At 57.5% G+C, this 24,760-nt stretch overlaps 1 protein-coding gene across 1 annotated transcript in view; it reads right to left on the bottom strand.

Moving 5' to 3' along the window:
* Positions 1-1,581: 1,581 nt before the first annotated feature.
* Positions 1,582-24,760, bottom strand: part of VOLCADRAFT_88023 (uncharacterized protein) — a gene marked incomplete at both ends in the record, with an annotated part of 28,693 nt that continues 5,514 nt past the window's right edge. The window contains 40 exons of the mRNA XM_002947612.1: positions 1,582-1,607; positions 2,100-2,466; positions 2,805-2,934; positions 3,238-3,407; positions 3,719-3,925; positions 4,324-4,467; positions 4,653-4,739; positions 4,902-4,940; positions 5,399-5,491; positions 6,051-6,282; positions 6,328-6,467; positions 6,780-7,007; positions 7,170-7,608; positions 7,973-8,186; positions 8,557-8,773; positions 9,145-9,415; positions 9,704-9,954; positions 10,268-10,408; positions 10,643-10,891; positions 11,269-11,750; positions 11,864-12,305; positions 12,521-12,811; positions 13,023-13,262; positions 13,948-14,208; positions 14,467-14,654; positions 15,352-15,442; positions 15,832-15,999; positions 16,441-16,707; positions 16,939-17,298; positions 17,671-17,829; positions 18,823-18,946; positions 19,430-19,446; positions 19,570-19,591; positions 20,090-20,439; positions 20,979-21,124; positions 21,977-22,145; positions 22,708-22,863; positions 23,187-23,543; positions 23,658-23,768; positions 24,166-24,283. Coding sequence (XP_002947658.1) covers positions 1,582-1,607; positions 2,100-2,466; positions 2,805-2,934; positions 3,238-3,407; positions 3,719-3,925; positions 4,324-4,467; positions 4,653-4,739; positions 4,902-4,940; positions 5,399-5,491; positions 6,051-6,282; positions 6,328-6,467; positions 6,780-7,007; positions 7,170-7,608; positions 7,973-8,186; positions 8,557-8,773; positions 9,145-9,415; positions 9,704-9,954; positions 10,268-10,408; positions 10,643-10,891; positions 11,269-11,750; positions 11,864-12,305; positions 12,521-12,811; positions 13,023-13,262; positions 13,948-14,208; positions 14,467-14,654; positions 15,352-15,442; positions 15,832-15,999; positions 16,441-16,707; positions 16,939-17,298; positions 17,671-17,829; positions 18,823-18,946; positions 19,430-19,446; positions 19,570-19,591; positions 20,090-20,439; positions 20,979-21,124; positions 21,977-22,145; positions 22,708-22,863; positions 23,187-23,543; positions 23,658-23,768; positions 24,166-24,283 — 8,164 coding nt within the window. The remainder of the gene's footprint in view (positions 1,608-2,099; positions 2,467-2,804; positions 2,935-3,237; positions 3,408-3,718; positions 3,926-4,323; positions 4,468-4,652; positions 4,740-4,901; positions 4,941-5,398; positions 5,492-6,050; positions 6,283-6,327; positions 6,468-6,779; positions 7,008-7,169; positions 7,609-7,972; positions 8,187-8,556; positions 8,774-9,144; positions 9,416-9,703; positions 9,955-10,267; positions 10,409-10,642; positions 10,892-11,268; positions 11,751-11,863; positions 12,306-12,520; positions 12,812-13,022; positions 13,263-13,947; positions 14,209-14,466; positions 14,655-15,351; positions 15,443-15,831; positions 16,000-16,440; positions 16,708-16,938; positions 17,299-17,670; positions 17,830-18,822; positions 18,947-19,429; positions 19,447-19,569; positions 19,592-20,089; positions 20,440-20,978; positions 21,125-21,976; positions 22,146-22,707; positions 22,864-23,186; positions 23,544-23,657; positions 23,769-24,165; positions 24,284-24,760) is intronic.

Below are 24,760 nucleotides of genomic sequence, written 5' to 3'. Positions count from 1 at the left end.
ACTCGCGGTCTACAGATTCGTGTTCTTCATAAGCTAAGCCTGACCCGTAGCTTCTAATCCAGCCTGGTCAAACAACAGCGGCGGCGCATCCCTTTCCCGCTATTTTAAAACTGGGTCCGGTCTCTCCCATGCCTTTGATATAACAGAACTTGCGGCGGCTGGCTGTGCCTACAGTCTGACCGCGCGGAGCAATAGCTGGCGTCTGTTACTCACCGCATCGGCCCCCTCCGGGTAACTAGGTGCTCCGCCATTCTGGTGTCCTCCTTCGTCCCGCTGTTGGAGGATGTCCTCCAAGCCTTCTTGGCCTCCGCCGCGCGATTGCTCGCGCTCTGCCATCACTTCGCTGTTACTGGCGACCGATATGCCAGCAACGTCAAATCGCCTTATCTACTTTACTATTGAGCTGGGTCCCGAATACAAAGTAAATCACTATTTAAACAATTCAAAATCCCCAACAGACGACGTTCTGACTTGCGCTTGCTTGCACGGTTGACTGGCGAACTAGCGTTGTCTGGATTCAGCGCTTTGTTCCCAGCTAATCTTTGTAACGCACTACCGTATCAGTCACTGTCCTCTGGCCAATTCCGGTCTGCTCCTCCCGCGCCGCACTTGCCGTACTACACTACAGGACGAGCACTTAATCAACATGCAACGTGCTCGCCTTCCTGAAATCCGCTTTCACCTTGCCAAGGAGTGCACTGCCATCGCTCCTGAGGTCAGCGCCTATTACAAGTCCTTGTTAGCTAAGGATGCTGCTGCGTCTTCAGTGTTTCAGGGCTCCCCGGGCCCTTACCCCATGTAACATATGAGTGGCAATTTCTGAGCATCCCAGAGCAATCCGTCAGCCAACAACACTATGGGGGTGGTATACGATAGGGCTGCTCAGGCCTGGGGTTTCAGGGTTCAAAGAGAGGCGGGCTGCTTGAAGGGGGCAGGATGAACAGACACAATAGTTGATCGCTTGGCCCCCGCCACCCCCAGTAATACGTTTAGATGGCTCTACCTTCGAGCACGATTGGAATCCACCAGATTCGGCTCGGCAGACCTGGTCAAGTTTCGGCTCGTTCCCTGCTTGAACTTGTGTGTACGATGTGTGAGGTTGTGGCGCGCTAACATGACTATTTAAGCGGACCAAATTATGAACATTGTAAGTCTAAGTTGAGATTGAAACTCCGATCCTCTGTGCATACGCAAGTATATCGGCCAGTAAAGTCAGCTTAAGCTTCCCAGTTGTTCGGAGCGGCCTGGTTCTCTTTCACCATTACCATTATAGTTTAACAATACGCAATCATGTTCCATGCGAAAGTTGCTACCAGCCGCGTGAAATTTTAAACCTGGACTTAAGAGGTCGCTAATGATTCAATTTCAAAAGGTTCATTATTAAAAAAAGAATATCATGGTTAAAATGTTCAATGCTGTAGAGCATGCGCTCGTTGGAACGGGTATCTGAGCTGAGAAATGTAGATAATTCAAACAGGTGACTGCGCCTTGCATTGGCAGGGCGAACGGATCAGACTCTGGCCGATATAACGCCCCTCCAATAATGGGAGCGCTTCAGCGGTCGTTCCCGTTGCAGTACGGTTAGGTGCTCCTGGCCAGCGTCAGGCCTAGATGGATATGTAACACACACACACACACACACGCACACACACACACACACACACACACACACACACACACACACACACACACACACACACACACACACACACACACATACAAGCGCCCTGTACATTAGATGAAGAAATCCGCTGAAGGAGTAACGAACGTAACACCACCACCACCACAGTTCAAGGGCGTAGAAGACCCAGAAGCCCGAAGTAACACAAAAGAGACACACAAATATACAGACAGACAGACTGTCCCACAGATATCATGTCAACGGGACAATTACCCACACAACTTAATGCCAACATCGTCAACACAACTGTGCATGCTATAATACGTGCCGGAGGGGGAGAGGGGGCCTTATAAACCCCTTCCACCTGTCTCCTCTTCCCCCCCCTTCTCGGCCTCCGTACCAATCCGTCCTCCTCAGGACCGCTGCCTCTTATGGCTTCGGGGCTCTAGATGATCCCCGCTACCACCCTCCCCCGCACCTTCCCCCCCACCGCCACCCGCCCGCCCAAACCTCACAGCCAAACCCCGCCGACCCGACAATGCCGCCCTCCCCTCCGCTCCTCCCATTCCCCCTACAGATTGGCCCTGCCGCCGCTGCTGCTGCTGTCGTTGCGCCGCCTGGAACCTCTCACGCTGCGCAACTCGCTCCAGCTCCGCCGTACAGTTCCGGATCTGGTCCTGGAGCTCGTCCAGCTCTGGAACCATTGTTTCCCTCAGCACCCTCAGTGTCTGACTAAGCTCCTCAACTTGGTGCTGTTTGGCTCGCAAGTCGTTGAAGGCGAATTGCAGCTGGGGCAGGAGGGACTGAAGTTGGGCCTTATGGTACTGAAGATGGCGAAGACGGAGCTGGGTGTACGGCAAGAGGGTGGAAGGGGGAAGCAGGGTGAAGGGAGCGCGCGGTGAACGAAATGCTTCTGGCTCCGAAAACAGGTCCTCGGAGCAGAACCAACCTTATCTCCATCTTGGAGACTTGAAGCTCGAGGCTTCCTACCTCCCCCATGCCCTTTCCCCCTTCACGGCCCCCTCCTTTCCGTTTACCTCTGACCTCCGTAACCCACTCCCAGTATTCCCCTACGCGCTCCCCACCCAATCCCAACCCTCATCCTCCTGCCCTTCCCCTTTTCCGCGTGTACCTTCCTCCACTCACCCACCCGCACCCGCACCCGCACCCCAGATAGACGTACCTGCTCCGCACGCAACCTGCCATCCAGCGCCCCCCCGTGTACCCCCTCCAGACTCAGAGGGGTAATCTCCCCGGGGGATAGCCCGGAAAAACACACGTGCGGCGGCAGTCGCTCGCCGAAAGACACGCTCCTGTAGAAGTAAAACACATGCAGGGTTAGTAACCACAAGGGAGGAACCATCATGCCAGTTATCAGCTGTCCAAGTGTACAGCAGTTACCATCCCGTACAGCGTTTGAGGAGCTCCCGGCCCCTTTCACCAAACCCCTGCTTCTCTCTCCCTCTGCTTCCCCCATCACCCCCGGGGCCCCCTCCGCTTCCCTCCTCGTGTTCCCCCAAACCCATATCCCACATCATGGTCACCACTTTACCTCACCTCGGCACCCAGCCACCCTCCCACCCGAACCAACTCCACTCCCCCCCAGGGCCCCTCACCCTCTGTCCGCCAGGTTATAACCCCCCCGCCCATCAACCGCTATGAGCGGCATCTCCACCGCCACACCCGCTCGCCGACACCGGTCGCGGAAAGACATGATGTGCTCCTCCCCTTCGAACACCATGGCATTGCCGTACACGTAGTTGAGCATCGTCTGACGGAGGGTTGCCTGACAAGAGAAAGAGAGGAAGAGGTGTCACGGGATGGGGAGGGGTGGATGGGGTGGGAGGAAGTGCCGGACAGGGGGAAGCGGGAGTTCAAACAAAACCCAAATCAAACAAAGCAAAGCAAAATAACAAGAAGCACAACAAGAAGCAAAACGAAAGCAGCCCAACAACATACACATAAAAACTCAAGACGACTCGAACGCAACAACGCACACACGGTAACATAATACGCATGGGGTCAACGTCCAGACCTCTCACAAGCCGGCACTACAGCACTCCTACAGCACCCTACACCCCCTGCTACGTCCTTCACCTGCACCAGCTGCCCCCGGGAGTCCCGCAGCGCTACACGGATATCCGCAAGGTGGGGGGGCAGGTGCACCAGGTTGACGGCGAACCCGATAAAGCCGTGAGACTGAGATTGAGACTGAGGATGGGGGCCCCCGTTGCCGCCGCGGCCTTGTTGCTGCTGTTGTGGCGGTAGGGGTCGGGGCGCCTCGTCCTCCTGCTGCTGCTCCTGCTGCAGGTGCAGCGGCGGCGAACGAGGAGTGGGAGGAAGGGAAGCAAGTGCAGATGTACGGGTCCTGGAAGAAGACAGCCGAGCAGCAGGATGTATGTGTGTACGTGCGCGTCGGCATGTATGTATGGCGGCACTTAACCAACCAGGGAGAAGGGCGTTTATTAACATACACACCAAGAAGGGTGGGAGGGGCTGGAGAGTTGCACAAGTTCACTTGAATAACTAGCAAGCGAAAATTAACCGCGGCTTTTCAACGCCACCCCCGCCTCCGCCCCCAAACTTTCCTCCACAATGCCGTTACCGCCCAGCCCCCTCCACCCGCCACTCCAACCTCTTTACTTCCGCCACTCCACATACATTCGTACACATTCGTACACAGACCTACTCTAATCACCCACACTCATGTACCCACATACCAAGGACCGTTTCTTTGGCTGCTGCCGCTGTTGTCGCGATGATGAGGGCGGTACTGCATGCTGCTGATGATGCATGTCAGCGCGCGCGGCCACCTCCTCCGGATCCGGATCGAAGTTGAGGACGCCCTGTCGGGGGCCGGGGCCGTGTGTGTATGTGTGTATTGCGCAGGGTGGGAGGGGGAGGGGCCGGATCCTCCATTGCAACTCTTGCAAGAGAAAGGCACGGGGATCAACTGAGCATACACACCCCCAACACATATTTTGCCGCGGCAAGTCCAAACAGTATGAGGGGGGTGAGGAACTAAAACCACCTGCCGGACTTGCACACGAAAAGGATCGGAGTCAGGGTCGGAGTCGGGGTCGAAATATGCCATGCAAGAATATGCAGCGCACCTAGCCTGAGCAGGGTGTAGATGTAGAGGGATCAAAAGGGGGGAGTAAACGGGACAACACCGAGGGGTAAGGACAGACCCGAGGCCTCCCAGATGCAGTAGTAGTATATAGGCAACCAACGGAAAGAGCCATGGCGTGTCCGTACATATTACCATATCATGCCGTACCTGAAAGCGGTTCCGGAGCTGCCGCTTCGTCAGGAGCAACTGTTACGGGATGATGTAAACGGGGGCCCGGGGATTGGGGGAGTTGCGAAACAGCGAATGTCCGTTGATACGCCGTGGGAGAGGCAGCTTCACCGTGTGTGTTCTTGTAATGTATGTGTTTGAACAACTTGGGATGCGCGCATGTGCATGGTGTGTGTGGTTTCGGAGCGGGGCGGGAGCGGGAGCACAACCTGCACAACCCAAACACTGACGGAATGCATCTCCCTGTGTCGACCCAGAAGCTGAGTTTCGGGGGACTGGTGGTGATGTCGAAGGGGGCTCCATAGTGGGCAAATTCCCTGAGCCCTTTTCTCACCCCTTTTCCCCCTCCTCACTCTCAGCCCTTTCTCCCATTCCTTGCGCTGTCCGCTGAGCCAGTGGTGTTATTATGGTACGGTACCGATGCACGCAAAACTCCCCCCCCGCCCACCACCACACACACACACAGGCACACCCACCTGCGGGTGGCTGGTGTCCACTCCTTCTTGATCCAAATCATACCTTGTCAGTAACCCGGGATCACGCAGGTCAGTGGCACTGCCGCCGGGGCGCTGTACGGTGGTACGTGCGTACGTGTGCGTGCGTGTGTTTGGATGCGGGGGGAAAGTATTTTTGGGGAGGGGGAGTTTCCAGATTCAGAAAGAGGGTCACGGGCGGTGCGGGGAGGGTGAATGGTGGAGAAGGCTGGGAGGAAAGTGATGTATGGGGACAAGGGGAAAGGAAAGAGGGTATGTACATGCGTGTGAGCGGGGGAGTACGCGGGCGGGCGGGAGGCAAAGGCAAGGATAGAAGCAGCAAGGTAATGTTGTGCGTGTGTGCGCAGGTAGCCGGAGTAGTGATGTGGTGGGAGAGGGGGAAGGAGCGTGTGTAGGCGGGAGGTGGGGGGCTGTCGGCTGTCAGAAAGAGCATGCAGAGCGGCAAGGGGAAGGCACGTCCGGCAGGCAAGGCAAACGCCAGTCCTTTCAGGTGACCCAATACCCCCAGCACATACACTTCGTGCTCGCCGCACCACTCCCCTCTCCTGCTCATTTCCTTCCCCCTTCTCCCCTCTTTCCAAATCCAACCCCTTCCCGTACCCCCTCCCCCCAAAACCCACACCCAACCACCCACCATGCTCCTCAGCCGCCCTGCCACCTCCCGCAGCGCTTCCTCTTCCATCACAAATACCCGCTCGAACCTCCCCCCCGCCAGCTGCCCCAGCGCCACCCCCACGTCGTGCCTCTCCACCGCTCCCAACATCACCAGGGGGCCCAACGCCCCCGCCAACCCCGCACAAGCGGACGCCATCTGGCGCAGCCGCTCAAACACGCGGCCAGCGTCCAGGGTGGGGTGACCCATTTGGCTGCGAGCCAGGGAGGGTACGACACACAGCGAGATGGGAGCTGACGCCGCGGCGGCGGCGCCGCCGGCGGCGTGTGGGTTTGGTGGCGCCCATCGTGTGATGGGCGGTGCTGGTTCCACCAGTGGGGGCCGCATGAGGCTGATGGCTTGGCCATCAAGAAAAGTGAGGGCGGACTGGACGGCGTCCTGACGTACAAAACACATACGCACACGCACATGCACAAGCAGATGAGCATGTAGACGCACATGTGAGATCAGGTAAAAAAGGGAGGATGGCAAGAAGGTGGGAAGGTACGAAGGGCCGTACAAGAGTGGGGACCTGGAGGGTGTTAGGTAATTGTGTGCGCAGAAACGGGGGGAGGGAAAAGGGTGACGGGAAAGCGGGCAGAAGGGCACACATGCAGGAGATACATCTCAAAACAAATTAACTCCAGGTGTTCGTTTACATGGAGGAACAAAAAAGAAAAACATGCCGTAGGTACGTACGTATGTACATACCGCAAGTCCTCGGTATTCGGATTCCACAGCGGCGGCGATCACAGCCTCGCCTGGACGACCCGCCGCCGCCGCCGCCGCCGCGGCCGCCGAAGCACGCGGAAGCTGTACACCCCGCCGCTGAAGCTGTGCCAGTACATGGCCGTACTGGCTCGCCGCCGCCGCTGCCTCCCTCCGTCGAGCACTCGTCTCCACGTCGGCGGCCCGCACCTGCCCCTCCTTGTGCGCGACCTAGCAGAGGCATCCCAGGACAGGCCAGAACCGAGTTTGTGCCAGGGCAACGTGGGCGCCTGGAATGGCTCCGGGGCTGGTATTCGGGAAGTAAACGTGCGGTACATAGATAAGGAGATGGGGAGGACCTCTCTCCTCAGGAAATTCTCTCATCTTTCTCACCTCCGCCTGCAACCTCTGCACTTGTGTTCGCAGCGTTCCGCTATCGCCCATCATCGAGACGTACAATGTACGAACAAGCAGCTCCATGCCCGGTACGGCAACGGCTCCAGGGACAACCCCCTCTGCATCCTCCTCCTGTCCCTCCGCTGTCGTCATCGGCACATCACCACTTTTGCCGCCGCCGTCGGTGCTTCGCCATAGCTGCAGCCATACCTCATAGTCCGACCCAGGGGTCATGAGCCCGGCCGCGGCGCTAAGTGACGTGGCAGCTAGATGGAAGGTGCCGGAAGCTGCGTCCAGTTCACAAGAAGATAACTCGATGGTCATTGCGGCCGTGGCGCCGGCGGCGGAAGAGGAGCAAGGCCCGCCGGCGGCGTTGCTGGTCCGCGCCATCAGCACCATGAAGTCCACGGGCTGGGGCTTGGCGGCGTTACCCCACCTGGCCGCAGCCGATTAACACCGGTTAGTTGCACGGGAGGCAGACGAGGGATGAAATCATGTGTGCAAAACAAGAAGCAAGAGACCATGGCCAACGTCCGAAAAGTAGGGGAAGGGGAAAAGAAAGAACGCATGACAGACCTTACACGGCCGTCTCAAGGGGTGAGAATCCGGGGGGGGGGTGCGGAGGATGAGATGGAGGCGCAGCAACAGCAACGGCAGCGGCGGTTTGTCTTCACCACTTTCAGTAAGTACATTTGTCCTCTCATGTTTTCTGTGTGCGTGCACGGCGCTATCCAGGAGTGGATATCAGGCTGGCTGCAGCCTTTCCCCATCTTCCTTTCCCCCTTCCCCTCAACCCCCACCTGTCCACCAGCCTCCCCTCCAGCTCCGGAAGGCTGTGCTCCCCCAACCCCTCCGACGAAACCACCACCGCCCTGTAACGGGAGTCAGTGGGGCCCAGAGCCGCTTCCACTGCGGGACTCAGTTGAATGGCGGCGGGAGGGGCTGGAAGCAACTCCAAATCCAGGATCCGCAAGGGACGTAGGCGGTGGTTGGGAGAGCTGATGACCCGCGGGTCTGCGGGGTAGAGCGAGGGTTATTTTGGGGCCCGGGAGATGGGAGATGGGGATAGCTGTCAATGGTGCGGCATGATATTGAAGGGTTTACAACTAGGGTTCGAGTTGTGGTTAGGGGAACGGGAACGGACCGAAACTATTGTCTTAAAGCTGGCCCAGTCAAAAAACGATATTCTCTAACAGCTTCCGTGACATCCCGGAACAGCCGGAGAGGTCCCAGTTACATCCACCGCCCACCCAATCCCCCACCCCAAGTACCTCCTAACGCCTAAACCCCCCCACCCCATTCCAGTGGGGGATGTGTAGTAGCCCCTCCTACATACACACGTACCGCCCCTCCTACGCCCCTCCTACATACGCACCCTACCTACCCTCGTAGGCAGCCATCAACGACCAGCGCACTCCCACCCGCGTGGGAAGCGCTACTCGCCCAGCAGCAGCATAGAATAGGCCGCCGTACGATATGCCCGCCGCCGGACCGGCGCCAAACCTGCCCCCTTTCCTAGCCCCTAGTAGCGTCACCGGCTGGTCGGGGGCAGGAATACCGCCTCCGCCATCAGCCACCGCTGTCGATGCGTCCTCTGGGCCCTAATGGCCCCAACCCGAACAACAAAAGAGGAGGGATTCATTTGCATGGAACAACCCCAAGGAGGGGGTGGCCGGCGGAGGGAGTTAAGAGGTGCAAATGGGAGGGTTTTGGAGAGACGGAGGACGGCCAAGCTGGTCCTGACGTTCTCCCAACTCGCACGTGAGTTTAGGACGAGGAATCAAAGCAGGAAAGGGATAATTAAACCGGGGGGGAGGTAGACGGCTTTTACCTAGCTAGGGCCCCCTCGAGCTTCCACCGACCGGCTCCTTATCCTTTACCCTCACTTCAGATCCTACCCCCACCCTCATAACAGACATGGACATTTTTCTCACGCCCCCCACCGCACTCCACAATAACGGAATATACCTACCCTCCGGGTGTAGTAAAGCCGTAACGGCCGCAACTCCTCCGCTTCAAATTTGGCGCCATCAGCGCTGTGAACTAACACCCGGAAGGGGGGAAGGCGAGGCCATGAACCCATGCCCAACACGCCGTTATCATCCTCGTCATGGACGTTGTCATCGTTTGACCCATGGGTCGCTGGTGGGTCGTCATTTGACAGGGTGAGTCGTATTGGCCGGTTCCGGCGCGGCGGTTTGACCCCCTCAGCCCAAATCAGCTCCAAGGGCTCTACAGGGTACCTGAATGGAGGAAAGGGAGGAACGAAGAGAAAAACAGCGACGGGCGGAAAGCGGGAAAGCATATGCAAAAGAGCAAGAAATTACGGCCGAAGGTCCAAAGCCACAACCAGGCGTAGAAGGGGGAAGAAAAATGTAATTTGGGGTTCGCGTGTGGTTCGCATTGCGAAGGGACGGGGGGCATGCGCCGTTTACGGACGGTGGTATAGGTACCCACACCATCAGGGTGAACACGGGGTTCCCCTTCCCAATCTCCTCCCCTTCCCCCACTCCTCCGCCCCTGAATCGTACCTCCCCGGCCGTACAGTCACGTAGATGCACAGAGGGCCCCCGTGCGCAAAGTTGGGCGACGTGGGGCTGAGGAGAAGCAACTTGGGACAGGACCGCCAGGCACGACCGGCGCCCACCGGCAACGACACCGACAGCGACCCACGGGTCACTGAGCAGGACTCCACTCGCAGCTGTTGGTGTTGTTCGGTTGTACTGGTCAAATATCGCAGTTCAAAGGCGCCGTCCTCCGCCACCAGGCAGCTTTGAGCATCCTGTACGATTGTGTATGAACATGTACGACTGTTTGTGCAAGGTGCTTCCAATAAAAACGCCGTCGCATGTACGCTTGAGGCAGAGACAGGGAAGCTATGTTGCCCTGGACAACAGCAGCGGCTTTGGATACCTAAATTTACAACTCTAAGAAAAGACACAAGCCCACACATCCGCCATCAAGGGGAAAGGAGGAAGGAGAGAGGAGTTAATTTATATGGGTAACCCATTCTTAAATACTTCTTGATGCACACATATCACACAGGCACGTGCCTCACGCAGCAATAACCGTTCCTCATTCACAGTTGCACCCACCATCAGCCGCAGTTCCAATCGAAACGACGACTGCTCCACAACGTCCAGTCGATAAATACGACAAGAAGTGGGGTCCAACGGGGGTTGCAGCAGCCGTGAGGACTCCGCATCCCGCGCTAGGTGCTCCGAAATCGGCTGGGCCTGCAATACATAGGAGTGACGATGGGGACACGGACACGGCTTGACCTCACACATGACAGAACCCACCGACAGGGAGGAGGGATGTAATTAAAAACAAGAAACTGCAGCCCTGATGAATGTAAGGAAGCATCAAGCGGTGAGATACGAAGAAGGGGAGGGGGGAAGGTTTTGGCACCTCGTCCCATCTCGTGTTTAGCCCTTTTCGCACGGGGCCCCCTTTCTTCCCGTACCTACCTGCACCCCCTCCGGCGCCAGAACCGCCAACTGATAACCGCCAGGCGCCAACGGCCCATGCGTGAAGTGGAGGGCAAAACCCAGATGCAGCCGGGGCAGCGGCACGGCCGGCGGCAACTGCAGTGGCGGCGAAACGCAGCCGTCAGCAGCGGCGACAGCGGCGGCAGCGGCAGCCGCCACCGCCGCGTCCGGCGGGGGTTCGAAGCTGATGACAAGACCTGCATGGCCTGGGTGATGTGCGGGATGGACCTGGTGGGGAAGTGGAAGCAGGGGGAGGTGCAAAAACACGTGTGAGGAACGGCACGATTAAGAGCCCAAGGAGGGAGAAACAAAATCCCTCGAGAAGTGGTTCACATGAAGACAAGAAAACCTTGGCGCCAGGAAAGCACAACACACACACACACACACACACTCATGCACACACACAGACACATACACGCGCATGCACATGTTCTGTGTATTCGCGGAGACGCGTAACGACAACAACAGGGAAACAAGGAAGCCCACGAGATTGGTGCCGTGTGAGACAGGATCCCACATGCCTCACGTCTCTACCCCATCCCCACCACCTCCAAATCATCAGCCACACACAATCACTATACAAACACGGAGGCCTTGGAGCCCACCTGGAAGAAGCACACGGGCAGCCGGGGCGGCTGCAGCGCCCCCTCTCCCGCCACAGGCGCAGTGCCCTGGCTCCGTGTCCTCCGCGCCCGCCCTCCTTCCTCCACCTCCTCATTCTCACCCTCCTCTTCCTCAGGCCATGTCCAGCCGCTAATCACACATGGCACGATGCCGCCGCCGGTGGCGGCACCACTGCCGTCGCCAGCTCCGGCTACACCAGAACCCCGGACCGAACGGCCGGTGCGGCTGATTGCTGCTGCGCCGCCGCCGCCGCCCCCGCCTCGGGCTTGGCCGAAAACATCACCGCCACTGGCAGCAGCGGCAGCCACCGCTGCAGCCGCAGCGGCAGCAGCTGATGCTGCGTCTTGCGCCGGCTCCACATACGCTTTCGTGTACATCTCCAGCAGTTGAACGAGGCCGCGATGCATGGGCACTGGAAACCCCATTTGGTCAACTGCCACAAGCGGCACTTGCAGCGCCTGACCTGTGAAAACAGAATTGCAAGGACGATTTCGGGGCGAATGAAGAATGTTCTCGGGTGTGTGTACATCAACAGAGCTATGCCCGTGTGGAAGATCCCACTCTGTACGTACGCACCGGCCTGCAAAGTGATGTTGCCGACAGGCGCCAGGGAGAAACCCTGGGCCATAAGCGCCGAAGCATCCACCACACCCGCTGCTGCTGCACCACCACCAGCACCACCACCACCCCGGCCAGCACCAGCCCGTGGTGACGACCTCAGCTGGAGCAGCAGCTCCGGTGCTCCTACCCAAGGCGGCGCCCGCCCGCTACCACCCCCTGCGGCCACCGCCACCGCCGCCGGCTCCGTGCTGACCGACCGTGCTGACCCCGCCCGCTGGCGGCCGCCGCCGCCAGCAGCCGCTTGTGCCGCCGCCGCCGCTACCGCTGCCGGCGGCAGCTGCAGCAACCCCTCTACCGATTGCAGTGGAGGTAGCGGTGGCCAGGGTGTGACTGCGCGGCGGCCTGTGAGCAGGTCGCACGTCAGGGGTGCCAGTCGTAGGGCTGCCGGGTAGGGCTCCTAACGCGACCGATAAGACGAATCGGGAGATGGGGGGAAAACAGGAAGGGTACTGATTACACAACCGAAACCTGATGAAAAATGACAGTGAAGGGGTGAATCATGAAACACAGAAGCGATGCAAATAAGTAAAATCTGACTTATTAGACGTGCTTTAGGACGCGGCAGTGAAGATACACATGCCAGATATCGCCAGGCATGGTGAGCCCACGCACCTGACGTACGAAAAAGGTGCCGTAGCAGAACGACGATGTTCTCCCTGGCGGCGCCGCCGCACTGGTACCGCCGCGGATCTCAGCATCGCGCACCGTCACCGCCACCGTCGTGAAGTGAGAGGCGGCGACGGCGCCAGATCCAGATCCAGATCCCATCGCCGCCACGGCCGCCGCCGCCGCTTCCGTGAAGTCCCGCTCCTCAAACACCAGCTCCGGTAACTCCACACGGCCCTTCTCAAACCGCAGTCGCTGGTTTCCCCCAGCCACAGCGTCGCGGGAGCCAATCATGATCTGTGTTGTTTAGTTTCAGGGTTCCAGTTTTTACAATCAAATTCAGGCTTTCAGAAAATTCTGTAGGAAATCAAAGTCTTCGAATGTAACCAGGGCATAATATTTCCAGGGTTTGGATGGGTGGCAGCCTGCAAGATGAGCTTGGCCTGTGACATCGCTACACAAAGCGACCAATTACTGTAACGCACGCAGCTCGGTCCCTGTTTCATACCCGCACATCCGCCGTAAGAAGCTCGTCCACCACGTCATCCGCCTCGTCGGAAAGCGACAGCCGTAAACCGCCTAGCCGCAACTGCCCTGGACGCAGTACGAAGCATTGTTCGTACAATACAGCAGGCACCGCCAGGGCCTGCCGTGCCGCCTCCAGCACTTCGTCCCGTCCTCGCAGTACAGCACCACTAGGTCGCAAAAACACCTCTCGTGGACCCAAGCTGGTGAATTCAATCCGCCGCTGCATTGGCACACACACACACACACACACACAGAGTTTGTTTCGTGTTTTAGGCTCAACTCGCGTGACGGAACCTTGACTCGTGAGAGCGTGCGCGCGTGCGACGCCTCGAGCTAGCGGACCTGCGTCTCTCGGCTGCTTAAGACGGGGCAGAGTCCCCTCATGCCCCTCTCCCGTCCACGGGAGAGAGCTTAGGCGGTCTTTCCGTTGGGGCTGGGCAGCAGCCCCTGGCCAGTGTCAGGCCCGGTCAGATACTTGTAACCTACACACACACATACACGCACATACACACACACGCACATACACACACAAACCATGCACATACACACAATGTAGCGGTTTGGCCACAGGGAGGGGTTGGTAAATCATACATTTTCCATCATACGGAAATGCAGGAAAGCCCAGCTGGCAGTGTTCACACAGGGTTTCCCTCCTCCTCGGACATCGTCAGTTGTGTAGGTGCAATTTGCATGTCGAATGACGACCATAGTCCAAGGCATCAACCGCCGGCGTCCAAGGTCACAGGATGCGACCGTTCAGGGTGAGTGAATTCACTCCGGATAAACACCGACATTTCGGCACCTGTTGTGTAGTCACCACCCAGGAAGGCAGCCCCGTCGAATTGCCGAATCCAACGAGCAATGACGTGAGTGGGCCCCCAGGTATCACGCGTCTACACACCCACCTCAAACGCCGTCTCCAACAGCGACTTGCCGCCGCCACCAGCCCCTTCCTCCCCCCCCACGCCACTACCGCCATCAGCGCTTGGCGGCACCGCCTCCAGGTCACCCCACAGGACCTCCCCACGCTTCTTGGCGTGTACGGTTCCGTCCAGCAGGTACTCCCGGACGTGGGCGTGGGCGGGCCGGGCCCTGGCGCCACTGCCGCGGATGCCTCCACCGTCCCCGTCCTCATCCGCGGCCGTGTCCTCTACACCCAGCACGACCTAATCGGGGGAAATGGCACGGAAGAAGGGAGCGGGAAGGGATGAAGCAAGATGCTGTAGTGCTTAAACGGTGGGGGGTATGGGAGGAAGGTTTAGGGGGTCCAGGGCCCGGGGTTGATGAGTCAAAATAAACCCCGGCAGGATCAGGAGGTGGGTAGGAAGCAATAGGGAAGTGAGAAGGGGGGAGAGAGGGAGAGAGAGATGGCGCGACTTCGTCGCGGTACAGGGCACGAGATGTCGTACCCTAGGCTGCCATACCTTCCGTACGGACACGTACGACATCAAACGTGGACACCTGCCGCCGCCTCGAACCCCCCGTCCGCCGCCTCCGGCGCCGCTTTCCACCAGTGATAGCGTGAGGGCGCCCATGTCCCCGGGTAGTCCCGTGGCCTTGACCAGGTTACCCGGGAGGGTGAGGAAGTTGCCGGAGGAATCCAGCTCAATCTCTAAAGGGGGTGGAGAGGTGGGGGACATGCAATATGCATTAAAGTGGGAGAGGGGGAGAAATGAGTGAGGAATTGTACGCAAATGCGCGTGGAACGTGTGTGTTTTGGGGGCCGAGGGGGGCAAGCCGAAGGGAGGGGTAGGGAGGGGACTCCATGTGAGGTTGAGGGGCAAAGGGGAAGTACATGCAAATGTATACAATTCTAACTGAACAGGCAGAGTTGCAAGCAAGCGGAGCCCGAGGGATCCAACTCCCGAAAAGAGGAGAACTCATTAGAAGTGGCGAAAGGCGGGAATGGCAGGAACGCAGTATGAAATACGAAAGTCACAAGACACAATCGTCGACGTCCAAAGCAGGGAAAGGTATGGGGTTTAGACTCAAAAAAAATCAAACGAGGAACCACGCAGGGGCCCAGGGCGTAAGAGCGGCGGCGCTTTTACGGACTGAGCCCTCGAGCTCAAATAAACTGGCGATAGGGTGGAATTTTCGCCTCCAGCAAGAGGCAGAGGAGGGGAAAGATATGGAGTGTCGTAAGGCAATCCAAATAAATCCTGATGAGACTGGAACGGCACACATAACCAACGATATACATCTCTGCAAGATACAGGCATCGCTGTTTGCGGGGTGGAGCGGGCTCACTAGTCAATCCAAGCCAAGTACCCGAGTATGCTATCACTATCAAGTACCAAGTACCACACCTGCAGATTCCGCGAACTCCCCGCGCGCTCCTCCCCCGCGACCGGCCCCTCCCGAACCGCCCACGGTGCCGACCTGCTTTCGGAACATGACCTGCCGGGAAGGCATTGAGAGGTGGGTGTTGGGGGAAATCCAGGGCCCGGAGGGAGGTGCACATCATGAATGGATCAGCTCAAGCTGAACAAGTTCAGAACGGTCAGCAAGTTATGAGGAAAGAAGCCCCAAAAGGGTCATCGCCTGTGCGGATTAGATGGGAGGAGGAAAGGAGGAGGACGTCGGTGTCCCCTCAGGGGTTGGGTGGAAGGGGCACTGTAGCATTGGGGGTGGGGTGGGGGGTTGCGATGATCAAGGCGCGAGGATCTAAATCAGAATATGTGACTGTTGACGTGCATGCAGCGGAACGTCTGCTCTCATTTCTTTTCTCCTTACTTACCCACCCCTGGGCCCCCCCCTCATCCGTTCCCACACCACAAAGCCCCCACCGGTGGCGCCTGGGATCCGTCCGCGCCATCCAGCCGCGAACATCTGATCTCCACGCGGGGTCGTGCAGATCTTGCCGTACTCCTCTCTGAAGCCAGGTAGTATGGATTACCGCTTGCGTCTTCCAGCCGTATAACCAGGCTATTGTCCAGCTCTGCACCTTTGCTTAGCTGTAGGAGAAAATGTGTATTGGGAAAGGGATATCATATGATGCAAAAGTAAAAATGAAAGCGCCGACATCAAAAAGACCAACTGCCAGAGTCCAAAGCAATGTCGCGACTGGCCGCAAATCTGCTACCGACATATGTAGGGTAACCGGGAATTATATACAAAAAGTAAGCAAAAGTGGGGAGGGGGGGAACGGGAGTAAAACACTCGCAACAGGGGGTGTACGGAAGAATCACATTGGACTGGGGAAAAACGGGCGGTTTAGCTGGACAGAGAGCCAGTGAAGAGAGATTTCCGAACAGCGGAGAAAAATTAAAGGACGAACTGCAAATATCCCATCCCAAGCCCGCTCCTCTTCCAACACCAGCCCCAGTCCGCATCCCCCAAACCCCCACCCCGCCCCGGAATCACACACACGACCAGATCCGAAGCCCGTAATTCACCGTTAGCGGCTTCTCTAGCGTCGGGAAGTTGAACCAGTTGCCCCCTTCAACGGTTAGTACGGCAGGGGGCCCGCTGACCAACGTCAGCTCAGGAGTGCCTGAGCTGGAGGCAGCGGTGGCGGCGGCGCCGCGGCTACCGCCTGCACCGCCGCCGCCGACAGTTGCCTGGCTGTTGGTCAGAAGGTGCTCCGCCGGCCCCGCCGCCACGTCCGCGGCAGTCGCTTTAATCGCCACCTTCAGACGCACCATCAGTGAAGGCACGTTGCCCTGAACCACGCTCGACGATTTAAAGGGGAAAGGGTCAGGCAGGGAAAGAGTTGCTGTTTTAAATTGCGCACGCCGCACGACATGCCGTATGCCGTACAAACATCCGATAATTCGCATCCTGTATTTCTACATTCCAACACCTTGTTTTAACGTGCAAAGGGGTGCCCAGTGCCAAGCCCACCTCACAAGATATGCTCCTTCATATTCAATTCAAACACCATATGCACGTACCTTGCCCGAACCCTCCGTCTGCTTGAGCGCCAACGGCTGAACATACAAACCGCTGAGAAACATCACCATGCCGTCAGGCGAAAATGACAGACCCAAGGGTCGGCTGGCGGTGGCACCGCCGCCAGCTGCCGTAGCGCCGCTGCCGCCGCCGCCGCGCTTCACCAATCGTAGCTTGAAACGCAACGGGTCGCCGTTCACGACTTCGGCCGTAATAGTTAACGGGTGGCCTTCGCCGCCGCCGCTGCCGACCGCAGGGTTGTTACCGTTGGCGTTGGCAACGTTCGTGCTTGTCACGCCGGGGCCTGCGGAGGGTTCCCAAGGCGTTTCCAGGCGGGCCCGTAGCTCCGGGGAAAATGCTACCTGCGGTGAGAGCAGTTAATCATTGGGATACCGAAGTTGGTTAGGACAGTTGAAAAACATGGCTGCAATCAACAATTTGACATGTCTTGCTCTAGCCGTCGGGGGCAACATCACCACCATCACCACCAGCCATAATCCGTAGCCTGACTGCACTGCTCGCGCTCTCATGTTGTCCGTGTCCGATTACCTCCCATCCATGCAGCATCCAATCCCCCCCAACACCCTCCCCCCAGCCCCGACCTAGGCTCAACCCCAGTACCCAGGAACATATTACTCAACATCAACGCCAACACCAACACCTCCATCCCGCTCCCACCAGCCCTGGACACCCCTCACAATCACAGTTACACACACACGCACGGATGCACGCACCTTTCCTCCCCGGCTGTCTAGCAGGGTCACGGCCAGGTCCGGCATCTGATCCCCCAACCGTACGACAGGCGGCCGGGGCAATGGCGTCGTCGTCACTGGCTCCCTCCCCGTTCCCAGGACGAAGCAGGCATCCAGCGCCGCCGGCTGGGTACTGGTCACCTGATGGGAGGGTGGTCCGGTTCGGGGAGAAAGAACGTCAAACATGCAAAAAAGCGAAAAATGATGTTAAAACAACATCAGCTGCTTAGGGCCAAAGAGTACTTTGTTTGTTTCTGTCAAATGATAAGCCGTCAGTTGTCATTTTGTCGTTAGCCGGCGGACGGCCGCCTCTTTGGCCGTCGTTTTGGGGTAGGGGTCGCATTGAATGGCAGGACGATAACGGCGAGTGCCATTTATTTCCTGCTCCGACAACTTCTTTCTTATTCCTATATTTCCTTCTTCCTCTATTAAGTTAGTATCGGCGCAGTGAAGAGGTTTTAGGTTCTACCTACTTGGGACTTTAGGTGCCCTCGTTCTCTGTGGTCACCACCACACACCACCACACCACAAGCACACCACAAGCACACACCACAAGCACACACCACAAGCACACACCACAAGCACACACCACAAGCACACACCACAAGCACACACCACAAGCACACACCACAAGCACACACCACAAGCACACACCACCTAGGCCACTACAACGCCACTTATTCTTGTGTGCTCTTAAACCACTCTTCTAATCGGCATCTACTTGAATAATCCAAGCTACGCCTACGGTTTTAATGGGAAATCCTAGCATGTCGTTGGACTACAGAGCTCGCTTCGGTAAAGTTGTTCGTGCACCACTACCGCATTTCCTCACCGCGGCTTGAAGCATACAAACACACATGCACAGGAAGCACGCATTGAAAACAGGTGCGCACAGAAACATGCACGCACATGTACACGACCCCCCAGCAACCCTCCAATCATCCCTCCAACCACAAAGGCGCGGAGTACTAAGCTGCTCACGAGGCAATTCCCCTATTCCTCCTCGCGGCTTAGTTCATTAAAACCGACACGCAACGACCGCCGCGTTTCGACGTAGCCACAGTACTCTTCCAGCACAAGGCGAGACGAAACGGCATGCTCTCCACACAATCACGCACAAACGCCCTCACGCACCCTGAACTCGTACGTCAGCTCCTGCTGGGTATCCAGCAACGCAACCGCCGTCTCCTCCGGCACAAACCGAAAACGGTACTTGCCAGGCTGCCGAATGTGCTTGCCAAAACCAGTGAAGGTATACCTGCCAGCCGCAAGCCAACCAATAAGACGGGAACCCAAGCCGGCGTAGGGAGCCAGGAGGAATTATACGCAAACAGTCAGTCAAAGAAACAACTGCGGACTTTCAAAGCCAAAGAGGAGGTAAGACGAACCACTGACGATTGAAGCAGATACCAGAGGTAGACGGATAGCCAAGAAAAGCGGAGGAGAGAGGGCAGGAGGTCAAGGTCAAGCGATCAAGAGAGAGGCGGCTCTGGTTAAAACCCCCGTTTATCTCCTTCCCTTACTCCTGCAGCATTTGTCTTCTTCTCCTGGACTATCCGTCTCTGGTACCTGCTTCATTCGCCAGTGGTTCGTCTTAACCCCTTCCCTTACCTCCTCGCCCATCCATCCCACTTATTAGTTCCTTCCGCAGCATTCAGTGCCCCCAACTCCCTTCCTTCCAGACCCTGTTTTGTGGCCGTCCCTGGAGCACCCACACCCCCTAAACCCCTCAATTCCATACCTCTGGTTGCCCAAAGCCTGCAGGACGAGCACAGGAACCGAAATGCATTTCTGTTCTCCTCACCCGACCGCTGTAGTTCCTCTTAGCCCCTTTCTTACACGCGCCCCTTTTTCCCCTCCCTTCCTGCCTTCACCACTTACGTGCGATTTCCCGCTATAAGACCTGTGCCGGAGGGTGAGTTGAGTTTGGTCAGCTGGGTCCACTCTTCCGCCTCCCTGGACCGCCCTCCCCTTCCCCCTCGCCACCTGCTAGGGGCGGGCAGACAGACGTTTACGTAGACGTATTTCCGGACACGTCGTATATCAACAGGGGCAATAAAAACATACATACGTAAAGATAGACATCCGAGAGCAAAGAGCACAAAGGCACGAGGACAAGAACAGTCCCACACTCGAAAAAGACAAGACCAATCAAATCCTGTAACGCCATATGACCAGAGTAGGAATGACTCAAGAGCTCTAGGAGTGGCAATGAATAGCAACCCGGCCTCTTCCGCGGCGGAAATTCATCGACAGCGGCGTGCCGCTGTGGTGGACTTTCCTGCTTCCTAATCCTCCTCCTTCTCCTCGTACTCCTCCTCCGTGCCCCGATCACGGCTTATGTCTCTGTCCATGTATCAAACGTCCTTCCCATGCCATCGCCACAACCGCGACGACTTACTGTTCAATCACCAAGGCAACCGCCACCGAATAATGGGGGTAATGTGCCTGGGTCTTGGACATATCCGCGCAGGGGAGATGGGGCGCCGAGTGCGGCGAAACACTAGGCCCTGCTGCACCCGCTGCCGCGGCCCCAGGCAGCGTTGACGCACCGGGGCCAGCAGCGGCGCCTTGCGCTGCCTTGGATGTTCGGCCGCGACCGCGGCTGCTGCCGCCAGCGGCGCCGGCGGCTGCGCCACCACTACCGCTGGCCCCGCCACATTCGCCCGTCGCAGTCCCGTTCCCGGCGATGTAAACGGTAATGCTGTTAAAGGCATGATTGATATCGTACTCGTCTCGCAGTGGTCCCATCTGTCGTACGGTTGTACGATCATGTTCAGCGGGTACGTATGCAACCAGATCACAGCATCACTCTGGATCACCAGAGTGGCAGTTGTCCTTTTCCATTTACCCCGTTATCCCCCCCTCCCCACAATTTCTCTTCCCCTAAAGACCGCTCATCCCACTACACTGTCAGTCTTCCCTTCCCTACCACAGATATCCATTACGGGATGTACGGCCACCTTTCATCATTTCTGCCCTTCCCCTCAAGCCCCCAAATACAACCACCCTCACCCTTGCCCCCCTCCTCCATTAGCTCTCAGACGGACCTCCCCCGTACTGACTGTCTTTCCTTTCCATCACTCACTCCTTTTTATTACTCCTCGTGTCCTTTCTTTGCCCCCCTTTTTCAGACGCAGGCAGTTCAATTCCGGTTTTCTCTGCAAACGATTCCATCCATTTCCCAATCCTCCTGAACCCGCTGCAGCCTCCTCTCCATAAACATCCTTCCCCTCGCCCTCCCGGCCCCTCCACATTGACCCACATCCCCACCCCTCCCTTCTTCCCACCTGCGCATCCGGCTCCACTGCCAACATCCTGGGCAGGAAACCCTCCCACTTGTGGATCAGCTCCGACTGCTCGCCCCTCCGCACAGCCAGTCGATTCACCCCACGACCTAGTGGCTGCAGCTCCATGATGCTCTCGGAGAGTAACGCTGAGGGGGAGAGGGAGATGGTTGGAAAGGCAGGGAGAAGGGAAAGACGAACCACGAGCGAGTGAAGCTGGGAGAAGGGGAGAGGCAGCGAGGGAAGGAGGGAGCTACCAGCATAAGCCAAAGAAATAAGTGAGGAGCGGGAACGGGAGGGAAGGAATGGAGGGAAGGAGTGGAAGCAAAGGGGATTAGGAAGAAGGCAAGGGGCCCGCACGTCTCACCCGAACGTCACCCGAACGGGAGGGACTACCCCGGGCGGGAGCTAGAACTGGGAATGACGACGGCCCCACTAAAGCACGTCGTTTCGAATTCAGCGACTTACAAGCAGGGGGAATCAAAACGTACTTAAGGGTACTAAACGTACCATATCCTTCTCGCACATAACGTAAAGCTAAATCTTTTATTACCTGACATTCAGTCTCTGAAGCATGAAGGAAGGGACCTCTGTTTAAGTTTATACTTAAGAGAACAATCGCAGACGCCGAAGTACCAAACTGCTGAAGTCCCAAGCGATGAGGTGACTGCCCGTTGCCCCAGCAGGGGGTGGTCATAATCAGGAACCGACCCCCGACAATCGGGGAGACAGTCAAGCCCAGACGTTGCCGAGGGAAATGTTCAAGGCAAGTAAGGAGCTGCAGAGGAGGTTGGGAAAGGCAGGTCCAAACGGACAGTGGACGGGAGACGGGAGTTTCATCAAACACCGAAACACACGTGCACGTGTGCAACTCACGCGCTCTGGGCGCCCAGTGCGGTCTCCACGGCCTTACAAGTGCGTAGTGCTGCTTGGCCGCATCCGACCCCTCGATAAAGAACTTCTCCACGATGCGGGCGGTGCCAGCCATGCGACGAGCCCACCCTGCACGACTCCTGCCACCTCCACCACCACCACCACCTCCGGCTGCTCCTCCGCCTCCTGCCGCATTGCCGGCCGGCGGGCCCATCGCACCTCCTCCTCCTCCTCCTGCTGCTGCTCCTCCTCCCCCGTCCTCTCTGCCACCCGAAACTCCTCGAAACTTCTGATTGGCTTTTACGGCGTCCACCAACATCAACTTGTTTGCGGGTAGGTTCAGGGTTAGGGTTCCGGAGCGGCGGCGTCCGGTCAGGAGGAGTTAGGAACTTAGGAAGCTAAAAGGAAAGCATCGCCTCGTGGCGTAAGCGGCGAACACATCTCAACCATGAGCAACCCTAGCGAGTGGTTTTTCCTAGTCATGCAAGCTCGGCAAGGGTAATGAACGGATCGGTACCGGTGAACATGAGTGGCACATTCGTCTTAGTGGAAGGGTTGAGTAACGAAGAAAGCAGATTCCTGCATGCCCAACAACGCATCACCCACGCATCATAGGCACCGGGGGGGGGGAGGGTTGTACGCAAACGGATCAACGAATGAACTACCGACGCCCAAAGCACTGACTGCCGGATTGTGACGTTATGGGTCCGTACATGCAAAAATTGCAAAGTGCACAAAATCCTGTGCATGGGTGCATATATGTGCGTGTGTGCGGTCGTGTGTATGGGGGGGTTTCAACACACGCCACACGTAGCACAATCCAGGGAAATGGGTATGCGACATGCGGTACATGTCCTACCATTTCTCCCTTCTCCACTGGATCTCCCTCCCCGTACGAGTACTTGTCGCCGCATTCTTTGTAGCCCCTCTCCGCCAGATTGAAGCCGTGTGGCTCAGGCAGCCCCAGAGCCGCTAGCTCCTCCATCCTAGGGTTCACCAAATGACCGTCCTCGTCCTGAAAAAGAAGGGGGAAAAGGGGTTGACGTATGAATGAAATGCTCATGCGCATTAAGTACAATGCGTTAAGAAATTACTTATCGAGGGTGGATATATCACTTCGCAATCATTTCCAATCGAGCGTGAATCATCAAGTGATATTTCATCCTCGACAGGAAAGGACTTGCCTAACGCATAGGACTTAGCATCAGTAGTTCGGGTCCGTCACGAGAAAACGACCGTCCACGCTCTGGAAATGCGTTAGGACGGTTGGAGTGTATAAAGTTCTATTCTTCTGCGCCCCTAGATCCCTTCCCACACCCTCCACTCCTCCCGTCTCACCGTTAGGAACCAGGCATGGAAGGCCCCCACCAGCTGTTGCGCCGCCCAGCCCCCCGCGAGGTCCTCATACCACCCCGCGTGGCCCAGCTGAGGCAGCGGCGGAGGCCGTCCAGGGGATCCAAGTATCAACGCATTAGCGCCGCTGCGACGGCCGCGGCGGGCCCCGCCACTCCGGCCGCTACCACCGGCACTGCCCTCGGCACTCCCGCAGGTGCCGTCGGTGCTGGCACCGGCGCCGGCGCCGTCACCTCCCGCTCCTTCCAGATCTTTCTGCCAGACGTACGTCATCAGACGCGGCTGGGCGCCGGAGGAAGGGCGGTAGTGGCGGCCCTGGGAAGGACCCGCCTTGCAAAAGAGCTGTACAGTACAAGCGGTAATACAAGTGGGAGGGAGAGTGAGAGGGAAGTTAAGCAACACGCAGTGGATACCCCTACCACCCACAAGGACGGGTTCACACCCCCAACCCCCTACCTCATAGGCCTTGCCCTCGAAATCTGACTTGTGCTGGTGTGCCAGCGCGTCCGGCGACACCAGCAGCAAAGCCACCAACCGGCCGGGGTCCTCCAGCTTGTGCGCGTGATTCTGATAACGAGGAACATGAGAACAGAACATTGGAAGAGAACGCAAACAAGTAAGACGGGTGGGAAGAAGAGGATTGGCAGGGGCCACTAGATAAGAGTTTTGCGGTGGATGCGAATGATGGGGTCATATCTGGGTCTGGGCGCTGGGTTGAGGTTCTTACCTGCATTCTCCATATCGGCCCACCCCCAGCCCCGCCTTCGCCGCCCATCATCAACATCATTACTATCAAGCACCAGCTCATACACCCTGCACCTTCCACCTCTAAACTCCCCTTTCCCCCACACATCTTCCCCACACACGCTACCTCTCCAAACCCCATGTACTTACCATTCAACCACACCTCTCAACCACCCTCCCAAACCCAAAACCAAGCGGGCACACAGCCCCATATCCCCACCTGCACCTCCTGGTCACTCCTCGCCAGCGCCACAGCTGCTTTATAAATCTCCGGGAACTGCCCATGCAGCTTGGACTTGATCATGTCCTTACCGCTCCAGAAGGGAAACACAAAAAGCCTGCAAGTAGGTACATATGCATGATGGTACATTTGTATCTGTATCTAGGTACGCACAAATTGGGAGGGAGTGGTGGGGGTTATCGGGGCTCTCGGGACCGGCACCTCGACGCTGCCGAGAGACGCCGTGAACACAAAAAAAAATTCGGAAAAGGGATAACTCATACGCAAGAAGCAAAACAGGGTCGCGTACATAGGGTTTCATCATATGGTGCACAAATCACAAACAACAACCAACTGACGACGCCCACGTCGCCAACGCCCAGAGTCAATAGGACGTAAAAGGGGGGTGGCAATGATATGGGAGGTAAGCGGGATGCGCAATTCGCCGGCATGGCATGACCTCCCCAGACCCCCTCCCTAAGACCCCAACTAACACCCCAAACTCCCTGAAGAATCCATGAATCCCTTTCCCTTCATGAATCATCAATTTCTCTCCGGACCTCGTTTTACTGCCTGCCTGGTTTCATGCCGTGCT

The sequence above is a fragment of the Volvox carteri genome (assembly GCF_000143455.1).
Source record: "Volvox carteri f. nagariensis unplaced genomic scaffold VOLCAscaffold_7, whole genome shotgun sequence".
Taxonomy (NCBI): Eukaryota; Viridiplantae; Chlorophyta; class Chlorophyceae; order Chlamydomonadales; family Volvocaceae; genus Volvox; species Volvox carteri.
The sequence above is the reverse complement of the archived record's forward strand: the minus strand, read 5'-3'. Positions and strand labels throughout refer to the sequence as shown.